Source organism: Triticum aestivum, chromosome 3B (assembly GCF_018294505.1).
Source record: "Triticum aestivum cultivar Chinese Spring chromosome 3B, IWGSC CS RefSeq v2.1, whole genome shotgun sequence".
NCBI classification, from domain to species: Eukaryota; Viridiplantae; Streptophyta; class Magnoliopsida; order Poales; family Poaceae; genus Triticum; species Triticum aestivum.
In genome coordinates this window covers 254,650,698-254,662,643 of record NC_057801.1, presented here as the reverse complement: position 1 = coordinate 254,662,643, position 11,946 = coordinate 254,650,698, and the positions used below count along the sequence as shown (strand labels likewise).

Below are 11,946 nucleotides of genomic sequence, written 5' to 3'. Positions count from 1 at the left end.
AGGTGAAGAAGAAGACCGATGAGTGTCGGCGCTAGAGGTAGGCCAAGTTGAAGAATCAAGACCAGAAGGCAATTGCCCAAGGCCCATCCCATATGCGCAACGATGCTAAAGGAGACAGGTAGGTTTGCTGAGCGTTTCCTATTTGGTGCTTTAGGTGCTCGTTTGTATGCATTTTGCAAACGAGCAGACACGACCCTCCGCGTTGGGCCGGCCCAACTTCCTTTTTGTTATCTGTTTTTTCAAACGCAAAAAACTGCACCCGCGGAGTGAATTGAACCAAGCACCTCTGGCACTGAGTTACGCTGCACTAACCGCACCGACACTTAGCCCGATCTAATAAGTTACATATTTTTTTCTTCTTTCTTCTTTCTTCTTTCCTTTTTTCTTTTTTTCCTTTTCCTTTTCTGTTTTTCTTTTTTCCTTCTTTCTTATTCACTAAAAAAATCAAATTCATGATTTTTTTTTCAAATCGATGAACTTTTTTTTGGTGAACTTCTTCAAAATCGATGAATTTTTTTCTTCAAATCAATGAACCTTTTCATTTTCAAATGAACTTTTTTAAATTTGATGATTTTTTTTTCAAATTCGACTCACTTTCTTTCAAATCCATTCACTTTTTTCAAATTCGATGAACATTTTTTAAAAATTGATGATTTTTTTCAAATCTGTCAACTTTTTAAGCTTGTGAAGATTTTTCCAAAATCCATGAACATTTTTGAATTCACGATTTTTACTGTTTTTTCTTTTTTCCAAAAGTCCACATTTAACCTGTCAATGGTTGACTGGTGAACCGTGGCCAGTCACTAGCGAACCCATCTACCAACAGCAAACGATAGGTGTGCGGAGCGAGAGCACCCGCGTTGGGCCGGCGCAAATTCACGGCTGCGTGAGCACCACTTCCCAAACGGGCGCCTAAAGCGCCGTATATGAGCTCCCGTCTGACTGGGTATCGAGAATGTAACGAGACTCTGTCTCATTTCTTCCTTCCTCTTGCTCCAAGGACTCGAGCTCGAGTTCCTCCTCCAAATCCCAGCGTGACGCTGTGAGAATTGTGTCTAATTGCTCAAATTCAGTCCTGGTTTGTGAGAACGGATGCCGGGGAGGAGGCTACCTGCAGCCATGGCGAGGTGGTAGCGCACCAGCTCATCATGGTAGCCACCAGCGGACGCTCGCTCCGGCCATGTCTGCCCGCATCAGCGCATGTGAGGTGTTTGAGAGAATGCCTCTAAAGTCCACGTAACGTCCGTCCTCTGTCGGTTGTCATCCCGTGCCACATCGGCCTGACGAGTGGGATTCAACATGTCATAAAAGGTGCTCAAATTTAACCATGTCATTAGTGTTTTTTGCGAAAAAATAGCATAATACCCGTGGTTTTTGGAACGAAGTCGATATGTGGTAGTAGTTTTTTGAAAACCTAACCACAAATATGGTTGGTTTTTGCTATTTATTGTACTCTTGTAATATTTAAATGCTCTGTTCACATTGAGGAAACCAGAATCCGAGTACCATTTTACAGCTTTCTGGGATTATTTCAGTTTGTCAGGTTGACGTAGAAAACACTTTGTAGACCACTCAAAGCATCCATATTCCCCATGTATCATACACAACAAAAATTCGTAGTAACCCTTACTTGATCATTGCAATATTGTCCTCAATATGACAAGAATCGTTCAAATTATTTCAGTAAATAGATTTGTCATGGTCTGGAAGATACAACGTGGGAACACCAGTTATGTGTTGTATTTAGCTGGCAACATCGACGGACTCAAATCCGTTGTCAATAGAAGCCTTCACTGCATCCACGACAATCTGTGTCTTCCGGGTGATGCCCGGCCACTTCCCCTCAGGCTTGACACCGGCATCTCTGATGCCCTGCACCAGCCTACAGAACTCCTGGACCATGAGCCCCTCCTGGGGTAGGTCCGTGGTGACAACATGCTTGCTCGGATGTGGATCCCATCCGGTAGAGAGTTCGGCGAAGTTTGTCTTGGAGTCGACGCTGAACGGAGCAGACTTCTCTTCGTACGGGATGACCAAGTCGGTGACATGAATAGTACCGTTGGTGCCGACGACGGTGAGGTCCATGGTCAGGTTGGTAAGGAAAGAACAGTGGAAGGTGGCGACCTTGCCGTCGGCCCAGTAGAGCGACGCGCCGCAAGCAAGGAGCACGCCGGCTTGGTTCTTGACAGGGTGACGGAGAGCAACCACATTCTTGGGCAGCTCATAGTCAACCGCCCACAGGATTCCACGGATGCAGTACCACCCGATATCACCGAGCACACCCAGGCCGTCAAGGTCTGGCTTCACCCTGATGTCATTCTGGAGGAAATCTTCGTTTGCTAGGAAGCTGACCATGGTGTTTATCTGAAGCAGCATAAGAGAGAAGAAAAACAGTTATTTACCTTCACAGCTGAACGGTGGCAATTGTATAAGTTTCAAAGTAAGTTGCCACCAACGGCTGTGAGGTTATGTCAGGAAATAGATCATCACACTGTTAGTTGGGGAACACTTGACGCATACAGAATGGGAATAGATCATCTCATAAACATTCAGAATCCACATATGTGCTATAGGTTCCAGAGTTTAGGTATTAACAGGCAGCAATTTGAATCTGATGTATCCATTGTCTTCTCTATCCCGGACCCAACTCATACATGAGAGGTTTTAGCCACTGTGAGACAAAGTTAACCTCAGTTTCACCTTTTAATGCCAGTTTCAACATTTCCAACAGTATCAACAGAGAGGTGGTAGCATTTTGGTGTGTGATAAGTTATTAAGTCGTATCCATCTAAGCTAGAACAAATACGTCATGGGTTGCATCGACAATTAAATATTTTTATACCACAAGAAAGCACAATTATAATTTACATCCACGAAATTGGGATTGAGATGGGATTAATAAAAGCGTGCAACAGGGAATCTTTTGACGCTTAGAATTAATTATGTGTTTGGATGGTTAGGAGTGTAGTTATACTTCCGACACATTAGGAATCAAACCACATGTTTAACACATGTGTGACTCATAAAGGTGGAATATTTTTTCAGAGGGGACGTTTTCGTAAACAGTGAGGTGGTAGCATTTTAGCGTGTGATAAGTTCTTAAGTCGTATCCATCTAGGCTAGAACAAACACGTCATGGGTTGCATCGACAATTAAATATTTTTGTACCACAAGATAGCACAATTATAATTTAAATCCACGAAATGGAGACTGGGATGGGATTAATAAAAGCGTGCAACAGGGAATCTTTTGACGCTTAGAATTAATTATGTGTTTGGATGGTTAGGAGGGTAGTTATACTTCCAAGTTCCAACGCATCAGGAATCAAACCACATGTTTAACACATGTGTGTCTCATAAAGGTGGAATATTCTTTCGGAGGCGACGTTTTCATCAACAGAGAGGTGGTAGCATTTTGGTGTGTGATAACTGATAAGTTATTAAGTCCTATCCATCTAGGCTAGAACAAATACGTCATGAGTTGTATCGACGATTAAATATTTCTATACCACAAGAAAGCACAATTATAATTTACATCCACGAAATGGGGACTGGGATGGATTAATAAAAGCGTGCAACATGATTCGAAGGGCATATGCTACGTCAAGATCCTAAAGAAAACTGGATTAAAAAAAATTGATGACAGTTTCAACATAATAATGTGGTGTTTCGAGCACTTACAAATCTGACGTCTCCGATTGTGTCCTGATCGGCCACGAGCTGACGCATCTTGGCAGTGCGGGGGTGGTGCATCCACATGGTGGAGTCCATGAACTGCACGCCGTTGGCCTCGCAGGCGGCGAGGATGGGCTCGAGGTCGGCGGCGCAGGGCGCGGTGGGCTTCTCGAGGAGCAGGTGCTTGCCCCGCTCGGCGGCGGCGGTCGCCCACTTGACGTGGAGGCTGGTGGGGAGCGGCATGTAGACGGCGTCGACGTCCGGGTCGTCGAGGAGCGCCTCGTAGGAGCCGTGGATGCGCGTGCCGCTCCGGAGGCCGTTGTCGGCGGCGAAGAGGCGCGCCTTGCCCTCGGAGCGGCTGGCGACGGCGGCCACGTCGGCGGCGGGGACGAGCAGCATTGAGCGCGCGACCTTGCGCGGGATGGAGCCGCAGCCCATGATGCCCAGGCGCACCGGGCGCGGCTCCTCCGGCGCGGCGGCGGACGACACGGCGAGCGGCGCAGCGGGGCCCGATCTGCAGGCCCGCATTTGGAGCGAGGATCGACGCGATTTGAGGAACGTTTTGGGGTGGTTGGACGACAAGGCACCGGTACAGTTTGCTGCGGCGGCGAGGACCATCTCCATTGTTGAGACGAATCAAAGACAGGCAGGCTCTAGATCCAACGCAAAATTTAACTAGTGGAGAAGAGAGTATAGAGCCTGTGGAGTGGAAGTGGAGCCCCCCGCGTCGATTAAAAAACTGAAGCCACTCACAACCCAGCGCACGCTCGCTCATCGTCTCGCTCACCCACGTACCCACGAGCAACGGCTCTTCCACGCCCATGGCAGCTTCTCTCTCGCCTCCACTTGTATAACAAAATTATTCAGCTCGACTTCCCCGTGCTCGGGAGCCCATCCCTGCTCCTCCAGGCGCAGCGGGCCACAACAGAGGCGGTGCACGTGGGAGCTAAACTTCTACCACCCTTTGAAAGAACCGTTTTCGAACAGCCTTGCACAATGCAAGGTGTTTAGGAGAAGTGCTTGAAGAAATAAATTAGTTTTTTTTTGAAACATCGGTGCTTATTTGTACAGTTAGACGTCTAATTAGACGTCTTTTCTGTAGAAATAGACACTGATGCTTCAGAAAAATTCAGCTTGTTTTTCTACGTATCTTCCTAAGCATCTAACGTTGTACAAGGCATAAGACTCAAGATAGCAATGGGGGCCCTCGAAACCCGTGTCCCCGCGGGTATTTACCCTATTATGGACGGGGATGGGCGACTTTCTATCCCCGCGGGGCTGCTGGTGGGTACTCCCTCCATCCCATAATATAAGAACGCTTTTTACGCTACACTAATGTGAAAAACAGGATGATGACGGCGGCGCGCCTTCGGCTCGCTTCAGTGCTGGTAGTCATCGCTTGGTGGTCTATGGATCTGGATGTAATTTTTATTATTTCTGGTATTCGTTGTATTGCCATGATTGAAGATGAATAGATCGGAAAATTTCTCGCAAAAAAAAAACATTCTTATATTATGGAACGGAGGAAGTACATTATACAACCTGGTATGTTTCACGGGTTTAAACCTGTTTCAGTACTATCCAAACCCGAAATCTAACAATACCCATCAACTTATTTGATTCTTATATATGCTGACAATGAACAAGGACAAAGCTTTTGAAGTTGTCTTCAAGACATTCAAGAGGGAATGCATGTGAAGTACAAGTACTTGCACATTTCATATACCAATATGCATATTTTTCATGTTTAACTTTAGCTAGAGCGATATTCATCTTCTTTTGGACTTGGCACTTTGATTTGGCATTGGAAGCTTTGAAGATAGTATTTTGACTGCTTATGTACTTGCATATTATTATGTACGGTGATTTCCTACTTATTGCATTAGCACATTATGTTGTTGTTTTCATTGATTGCTCATGGGACGGGTTTCTCATGGGTTTAGAAAACCCGACGGGTCTAGGGGACGGGCAAAAAAACTAGTCCCGCGCACGGTGATGGGAACGGGGACATGCTTGCGATTTTCTCGTGAGGATGGGTTTGACAAGCAAAACCTGGCGGATTTCGTCCTCGTTGCCATCTTGACCTAAGACGCCAACATCCCTGCCTTTTCTTGGGATGCATTTTCCAAAGTTATCTAGAAAAATGGCACTATATAAAATGTAAAAATTGGCACCAGGTAAAAATGTACTCCTACTAAGTAGGAAATTGGTACTCCCACTGTAAAGTAATATAAGATCACTTAGATCGGATATTCAATTCGATGCCTGGGCTCATCTGCACCCAGTGAAAAAGTAAATTTACAAAAAAATACTAAAAGAATCTGAACTTTTTTAAGTGGAAGTTGTTCCATTGTGTGATGTTTGTGCCAAATTTCAGCTTGTTCGGACATCCGAGGAGATATGGCAAAAAAAGAAAATTGATCAAAACAGTAAACTTTGTTGCAGCCTCAAAAATTTATCTTTTTTGCTAAGAGCTACTGAAAAGTTCAAACTCCACGAAATTTAATGCTGACTTCCCGCACATGTGCATCTAGCATCACAAAAAAAGATTAGAAATTTTTTATCTTTTTACAAATTTACTGTTTACCTCAGGTGCAGATGCACCAGAACGCCGCCTCCCATTTAGATCACTACTTTAGTGATTTACGGTCTTATATTACTTTATAGAGAAAGTACATCGAAGAACTTCCCTGTTATAACATCACTCCACAGTACAATCCTGACCTTGGTTAACTGCCTAAGAAACATCGAACCCAGAATATTTCAAAACGTAAACGGATGAAAGTGAAACATATCAATTTGCGGAGGCCTGCGATTATTACCACAGAACACTAGCAATCCTACTCAAACTAACTCCGCCTCACGCAGCAACCAACATATACCACCCACGAACATTATACTGCTTATTATTCCTCAACAGAAAAGGTCCCAAGCAAATCAATCCTCGCCACGGAATTCAGAAGAAAGAAAAAACTAAACATCAAACATTATTATCCCCATCAGACGAATTAATACTGCGTGATCTACGCAACCACACACCACATCACTTACACAAATCCTAGAGGAGGCATAACAGCAGTAAGTGCCACAAGGTCGAGCTAATCATCTCTGGCTGGGCTCGACAGTGCGCACGTTCGCGCCCGTCATTCCTTCAAGTCTGTCCTTCATTATATCTACAAAGTGTCCCACCATCTCATGGAACTGCTTCAAACCAGAAAGTGGCAAGATTATCGACGAACGATCAGCTCCAGCGACCTGAATCAAGCAGGGAAATAATGAGATCTTACTCTGGTACAGGGGTAGAGTTATCAGTATCACAAGTGATAAACAAGAATATGATACCTCGGAAATCCTCAAATAATGGCCCCTGTTGTTGCTGCCCAGGTCAAAGAAAAACCTTTTCTGATCTGCCCTTATCACCTTAGACAGCCCCATGCCACTAAATTCTTCAATAGGAGGCCCATCAACGTCTACCTCGGGTACAGATGCAGATTGGCTGCCATGCCCAGCTATAAATCCAGCACCAACATCGTCAGAAAGGCCAGGAAGGCGCTCTGGAGGTTCCAGGTGTTGCTGAAAAATAAAATATCAGAAAATTTAATAACGATGTCATTGGAGCCTAAGGGGCCCATAAATAAGCGAGAAACAGGTACTTTTTTGCTATACCTGACTTGGATGATTTGGAAGAACATAGAGTCGGGAAGCTTCGTCATTGATTTCTAACAGTACATTCCTAAATGCTTCCCAACCTTCTTCGCCAGAGCTACCAGCCGGAACAATTATCGTGCTACGGTTTCTATTGACAGATGCCTCCGAAACCTGAAGAGAATTGTGTTAACAGGAGAATATTGTAATCATGTCAAGATAAATACATACACTACCCCGTGTAACTAAGAAGCAAAGACAGCAAAGCATGTACTGTAGAAGCAAAGATAAACAGTGGTTCACCCCACGGATCCATGATCATGTGCGATTACTGGTTTCTATCCAAAGTACTCCCTCCGTCCTTGAAAGAGTGTACTTCCAACTTTGTTGGAGGGTCAAACTATTTCAAAGTTTGACCGAGTTTGTGCAAAAATATATCAATATTTGTGAAACCAAATAGGAGTATGATGAAAATATATTATATCATGAACCTAATGCTACTAATTTGATGGCATAAATGTTGGTGTACTATTGTATAAATACAGTCAAACATAAAAAAAAATTGACTTTCCAACAAAGTTGGAAGTACACTCTTTCAAGGACGGAGGGAGTATCCACTTTGAAACAAATGTACAGCATATTCCCTCATCCACACGATGTTTGCTGAGACATGTGATGGAACTGAAACCTACTGCACTCTTGTTTGTGTTAAAGGTAAGTTTAATTTCACTAGAGAGGCGGAAATAACTATGCTGCTAATACTCTATTAAAAATCCTTTTGGCAGTTAAGACTTCAACATGCCCCAAAAATAAATCATTACGAGAATAAAAAAAGATAGGAAGATGTTGGAATCATTTAGGAGAATGAAAAAAAACTCTTGCAGTTAACATAAAAGAAAAATAGAATACAACTAAATAAAATATTCACAGGACAAGAATTGTTCGGAGCCATTTAGGAGAAAGTTCAGGTAACTGAATAATGTCGAGGTCATATGTTTATGAACACAATAAGTCAATAAAGCAACATCAAATAATTTACTAGATAATACGATCAGTCATTAATTAGAGACTTTATATGAAGCACACACAAGACTATTAAATGCACTAAGGGCCTGTGTGATGTTAAGTCCTTAGTTTTCTGCCAGTATATCCCCTTTCCTCTTGCTTTTAGTGTCCTCTGTAGTTATATGATTTCAGGCTTTGGCAACCTCAAAATCGATTTGCAATATGAAACTATCAATGGATATCTTCGGTTGCTCAAAATACCATTGCAATTGAGGACCACAATTAAGAAACAACAACAAATACATTCAGGGTACTAACTCATACTCCCTCCGTTCCAAAATAGATAACTCAACACTTTGTACTAAAGTACTAACTTTAGTATAAAGTTAGTACAAAGTTAAGTCATCTATTTTGGAACGGAGGGAGTAGTTTTCAGTAACATCGTCAAACAAATCCAGCAGATTCCGATAAAGGGACAAACAACCTGAGAAACAACCAATTTCCTATTAAAACAACCTAGTAGTCCCTCCATTTCTTTTCAGTCTGCATATAAAATTTGTCTGAAGTCAAACTTCGTAAAGTTTGAACGACTTTATAGCAAAAAATATCAAGATTCACAATACGAAATCAATATCACCAGATGCAACATGAAAATAATTTTCAAACCACACATCTTCAATGTTGTAAATGTTCATATTTTTTATTATAAATTTGGTCAAACTTTGTGTAGTTTAACTTCAAACAAATATTATATGTGGATGGAGTATTATCAAGGACAAAGAGTCAGTAGCATGCCAAAATTGGTACTTTTCAAAACGCTATTCAGATCGAATATTTCCTCCATGGTTGTCTGTACATTGACATTTATTTTCTGTTTATCTTTGGAACCACAAGTGCTCCACAACGGATAACTTTACAACAAAACCGAACACAAGTTCAAGAAAGTACAATTCAGTATCACGACTATATAATCTCATCAAGTACAGAAAAAACTGAAGGACATACAAAGAGGAGGGAAAATCAATTTACTAAAACACAGTAGTAGAAAGAAATACAATTTCCAACATAACACAGGCAATAACCAGGTTAAGTATCTAATTAGCATAAACACAACCCAGACTCTTCCTTTTCCACAGAAGATTCAAGACCAAATCTATGAACAAGTTAAGTGCCAATAATGGTCTGCACAGTAGAATATTGTCATGAACAGACAGCAGGGATGCTATTTTGCTTAGATGGAACCAGCTTCATACCAAATAGATTGCAAGACAGACAGTAAAGGTGAAACTAACAAATTAAGGGAAGCCAAAATCTAGAAAACACAGCTACTAACTAAAGGGGAAGATTCCCTTTTGGTCCTCCAACCTTTGGGTTCAAAGCCCAAAGCAGCCTCTTAACTTGGAGTCTGGTCAGAAAAGATCTCTGTCTCTGACAAGTAGGTGTAGGTCCATGCTCCGCATACAACTTGATAGACTTCTTCTATCATCATTTAAATCAATATATGCCATTTTAGGAAGCGGACCTTTTTGACATACGAAAAGAACGAGTTGAGTTTTAATGGACCAGGAGCGGAAGACGAAAACGCTACCTTTCCCTTACTAAATCCACACACCTATTTCCCGTTTTAGCTAAACAGTTGAGCTTCTCGAGAATGGATTTCCCATATACGAATTGGGAAATTCTACCACACCAAATTTGACAAAACTAGAAATTCCACAGGAACGTTGCGTCACCTTAAGGTAGCGGCCTCTCTTGTTCTCCCCAATATCGAAGTAGAACACCTGCAGAGCGTAAGGAACAGAGAGCCAACGGAAAATTTAGCAACGGCGAGTCCAGCGAGTGTTAAATAAATTAGCCGTGGAGAGGGCGAGCGGACCTTAGTGTCGAGGCGTAGCTCCTTGCTGAAGACGTCGCGCTCGTCGGTGCGGATGTAATAGTCGAAGAGGTCGAGGAACCAGGCGACGCCGGCGATGGGCACGATGATGGTGGAGCGCGTGGTGGACGTCTTCTCGGAGATCTTGAGGTACCTCCCCCGCGGGTTCTCCTTCAGATCGAAGTAGAAGAGCTTGTGCTCGAACTGCAGCGTTTTGCTGACGAGCTCCACGTCGCTCCCGCCGCCCCCGCCGCCGACGCCGACGGGTCCCACCATGCCTCCCACCCCGCCGCCGACGGGCCCCATGCCTCCGCCGCCGTCCATGACCGCCGCCGCCGCCGCCCGAGCTAGGGTTTAGGCTCTGTCGAGATTAGGGTTTGGGTTTAAACGAAGTCGAGTCGAGCAGGGGATGTGAGGTCGAGAATTGGGATAGATCTCGAGCGGGTTTACCCCTGCAAAGGCGGGGCTACCCTTTTCTCGGCCACTTAAAGTCACCGACTCGTGGGTCCGGCGCTCACGGGGGCCCCGGCTATCGGTGGGAAGGGTGGAGTGTTGGTGGGCGGGGTGGTCGTTTTGGCGGTTGGGGCCGCCCGTGTGGTTTACCTGCAGATGCTGACCGCGCGCTCGTGGCGTGGTGACTCGTGATTGGCCACCCGGTTTTGTACGGCGGGTCTTGGTGTCGAATGGGCAACTCCAATAATGTCACATCACTGTCTGCGAGCCTATCCCGCCACATCATCAGTGTCCTACTCGAAGGAGAAACAACGACGGCCGCAAATCCCATTCGGAGAGGGACCTTTCTAAAAAGCCCTGAAATAAGGTGCATGGCCAACATCACAGCGTTTCCATTCTATCTCTATTTTATTTTATTGCTTCAAACATAATTGATTGGTTCTAGTGCATACTAGTACAATGTTTATCTAAGGTTATGTTGCGGTATTAATGTTTTCTTTTATCTAATGCTTCCTTGATATGCGTGCATGGTATATTGAGGAAGACATACGAAAAACATAGCAAGGAAGAAGCAGATGTTTATAAGAGAGGAAAACTTGTTCATACATGGGTACCTCAAATTCTAAACTTGCTCTAAATAGCGGGTACTTGAGGAAAGGTGATGACACAACATAAAAGTAAAAGGGTAAGCACTTCGCATGAGGAATCGAAGTGTCATGCACTTATCTTGTAATATATTTATTTACTGGGTAATTGCTCATGCGTTGCTACGGGGTACTTTGTACGCGATCATTGTGATTTTTTATTGGCACGTATGGAGTTAAAACCGACAATTTGAGGAAAAAAAATCTGAATCCTTGCGTTGTGGAGTGTTCAATTGGCAATGGATCATGAAAGACTGCAGACAACACCCTGATGGGTGTCATGCCATGTGTCGTTGTAACACCCGTTCTTATTTCGGGGGGAGCTCCCAACACCGTTGCTGTGTCATGTATATTCAAAACCTAATGCTTATTTCGGTTCATTGCAAGATGGAGTGAATCTATTAATGAGGTACATGTGATGTGGTGCTTCTTTTGAACTGAGCTTAGTGCTTATTTTGCTTCTTTTAATCCAAATTAGTGAATGAATTTAAGGTTCCAGTTATTGTTCAAAATGTTGTTATGAACTCAATTTAATTTAGGTCAAGTCTTCATACATCAGTGGCAGTCCCCTACGTTATTATTCATTTCTTCACTGAAAGAAGTTCCGTTTATATTTTGTCGAAAGATCATATTTCACTAAATATACAAGAAG

General features: G+C 43.5%; 2 protein-coding genes across 2 annotated transcripts; both read right to left on the bottom strand.

Annotated features, from left to right (window-relative positions):
• Positions 1–1,613: 1,613 nt before the first annotated feature.
• LOC123069593 (uncharacterized oxidoreductase At4g09670) lies at positions 1,614–4,454 on the bottom strand. Its single transcript, XM_044492476.1, has 2 exons — positions 3,681–4,454; positions 1,614–2,364 (listed from the first exon to the last, which is right to left on the bottom strand). The coding sequence occupies exons 1-2, from the start codon at positions 4,296–4,298 to the stop codon at positions 1,744–1,746; spliced, it is 1,239 nt and encodes a 412-aa protein (XP_044348411.1). The 5' UTR covers positions 4,299–4,454; the 3' UTR covers positions 1,614–1,743.
• A 2,099-nt stretch (positions 4,455–6,553) lies between these two features.
• LOC123069592 (transcription factor Pur-alpha 1) lies at positions 6,554–10,640 on the bottom strand. Its single transcript, XM_044492475.1, has 5 exons — positions 10,201–10,640; positions 10,058–10,105; positions 7,341–7,493; positions 7,017–7,247; positions 6,554–6,929 (listed from the first exon to the last, which is right to left on the bottom strand). Exons 1-5 carry the CDS (start codon positions 10,519–10,521, stop codon positions 6,777–6,779), a joined length of 906 nt encoding a protein of 301 aa, XP_044348410.1. The 5' UTR covers positions 10,522–10,640; the 3' UTR covers positions 6,554–6,776.
• Between the last annotated feature and the right edge of the window lie 1,306 nt (positions 10,641–11,946).

Excerpts from the sequence above, each read along its gene's own strand:
- LOC123069593 (XM_044492476.1), bottom strand. The coding sequence starts at position 4,298 with ATGGAGATGGTCCTCGCCGCCGCAGCAAACTGTACCGGTGCCTTGTCG. Across the intron at positions 2,365-3,680 it reads CAATCGGAGACGTCAGATTT|ATAAACACCATGGTCAGCTT; the intron begins GTAAGTGCTCGA and ends ATGCTGCTTCAG.
- LOC123069592 (XM_044492475.1), bottom strand. The coding sequence starts at position 10,521 with ATGGACGGCGGCGGAGGCATGGGGCCCGTCGGCGGCGGGGTGGGAGGC. Across the intron at positions 7,494-10,057 it reads AGAGAGGCCGCTACCTTAAG|GTTTCGGAGGCATCTGTCAA; the intron begins GTGACGCAACGT and ends AATTCTCTTCAG. Across the intron at positions 7,248-7,340 it reads TTCCAAATCATCCAAGTCAG|CAACACCTGGAACCTCCAGA; the intron begins GTATAGCAAAAA and ends TTTATTTTTCAG.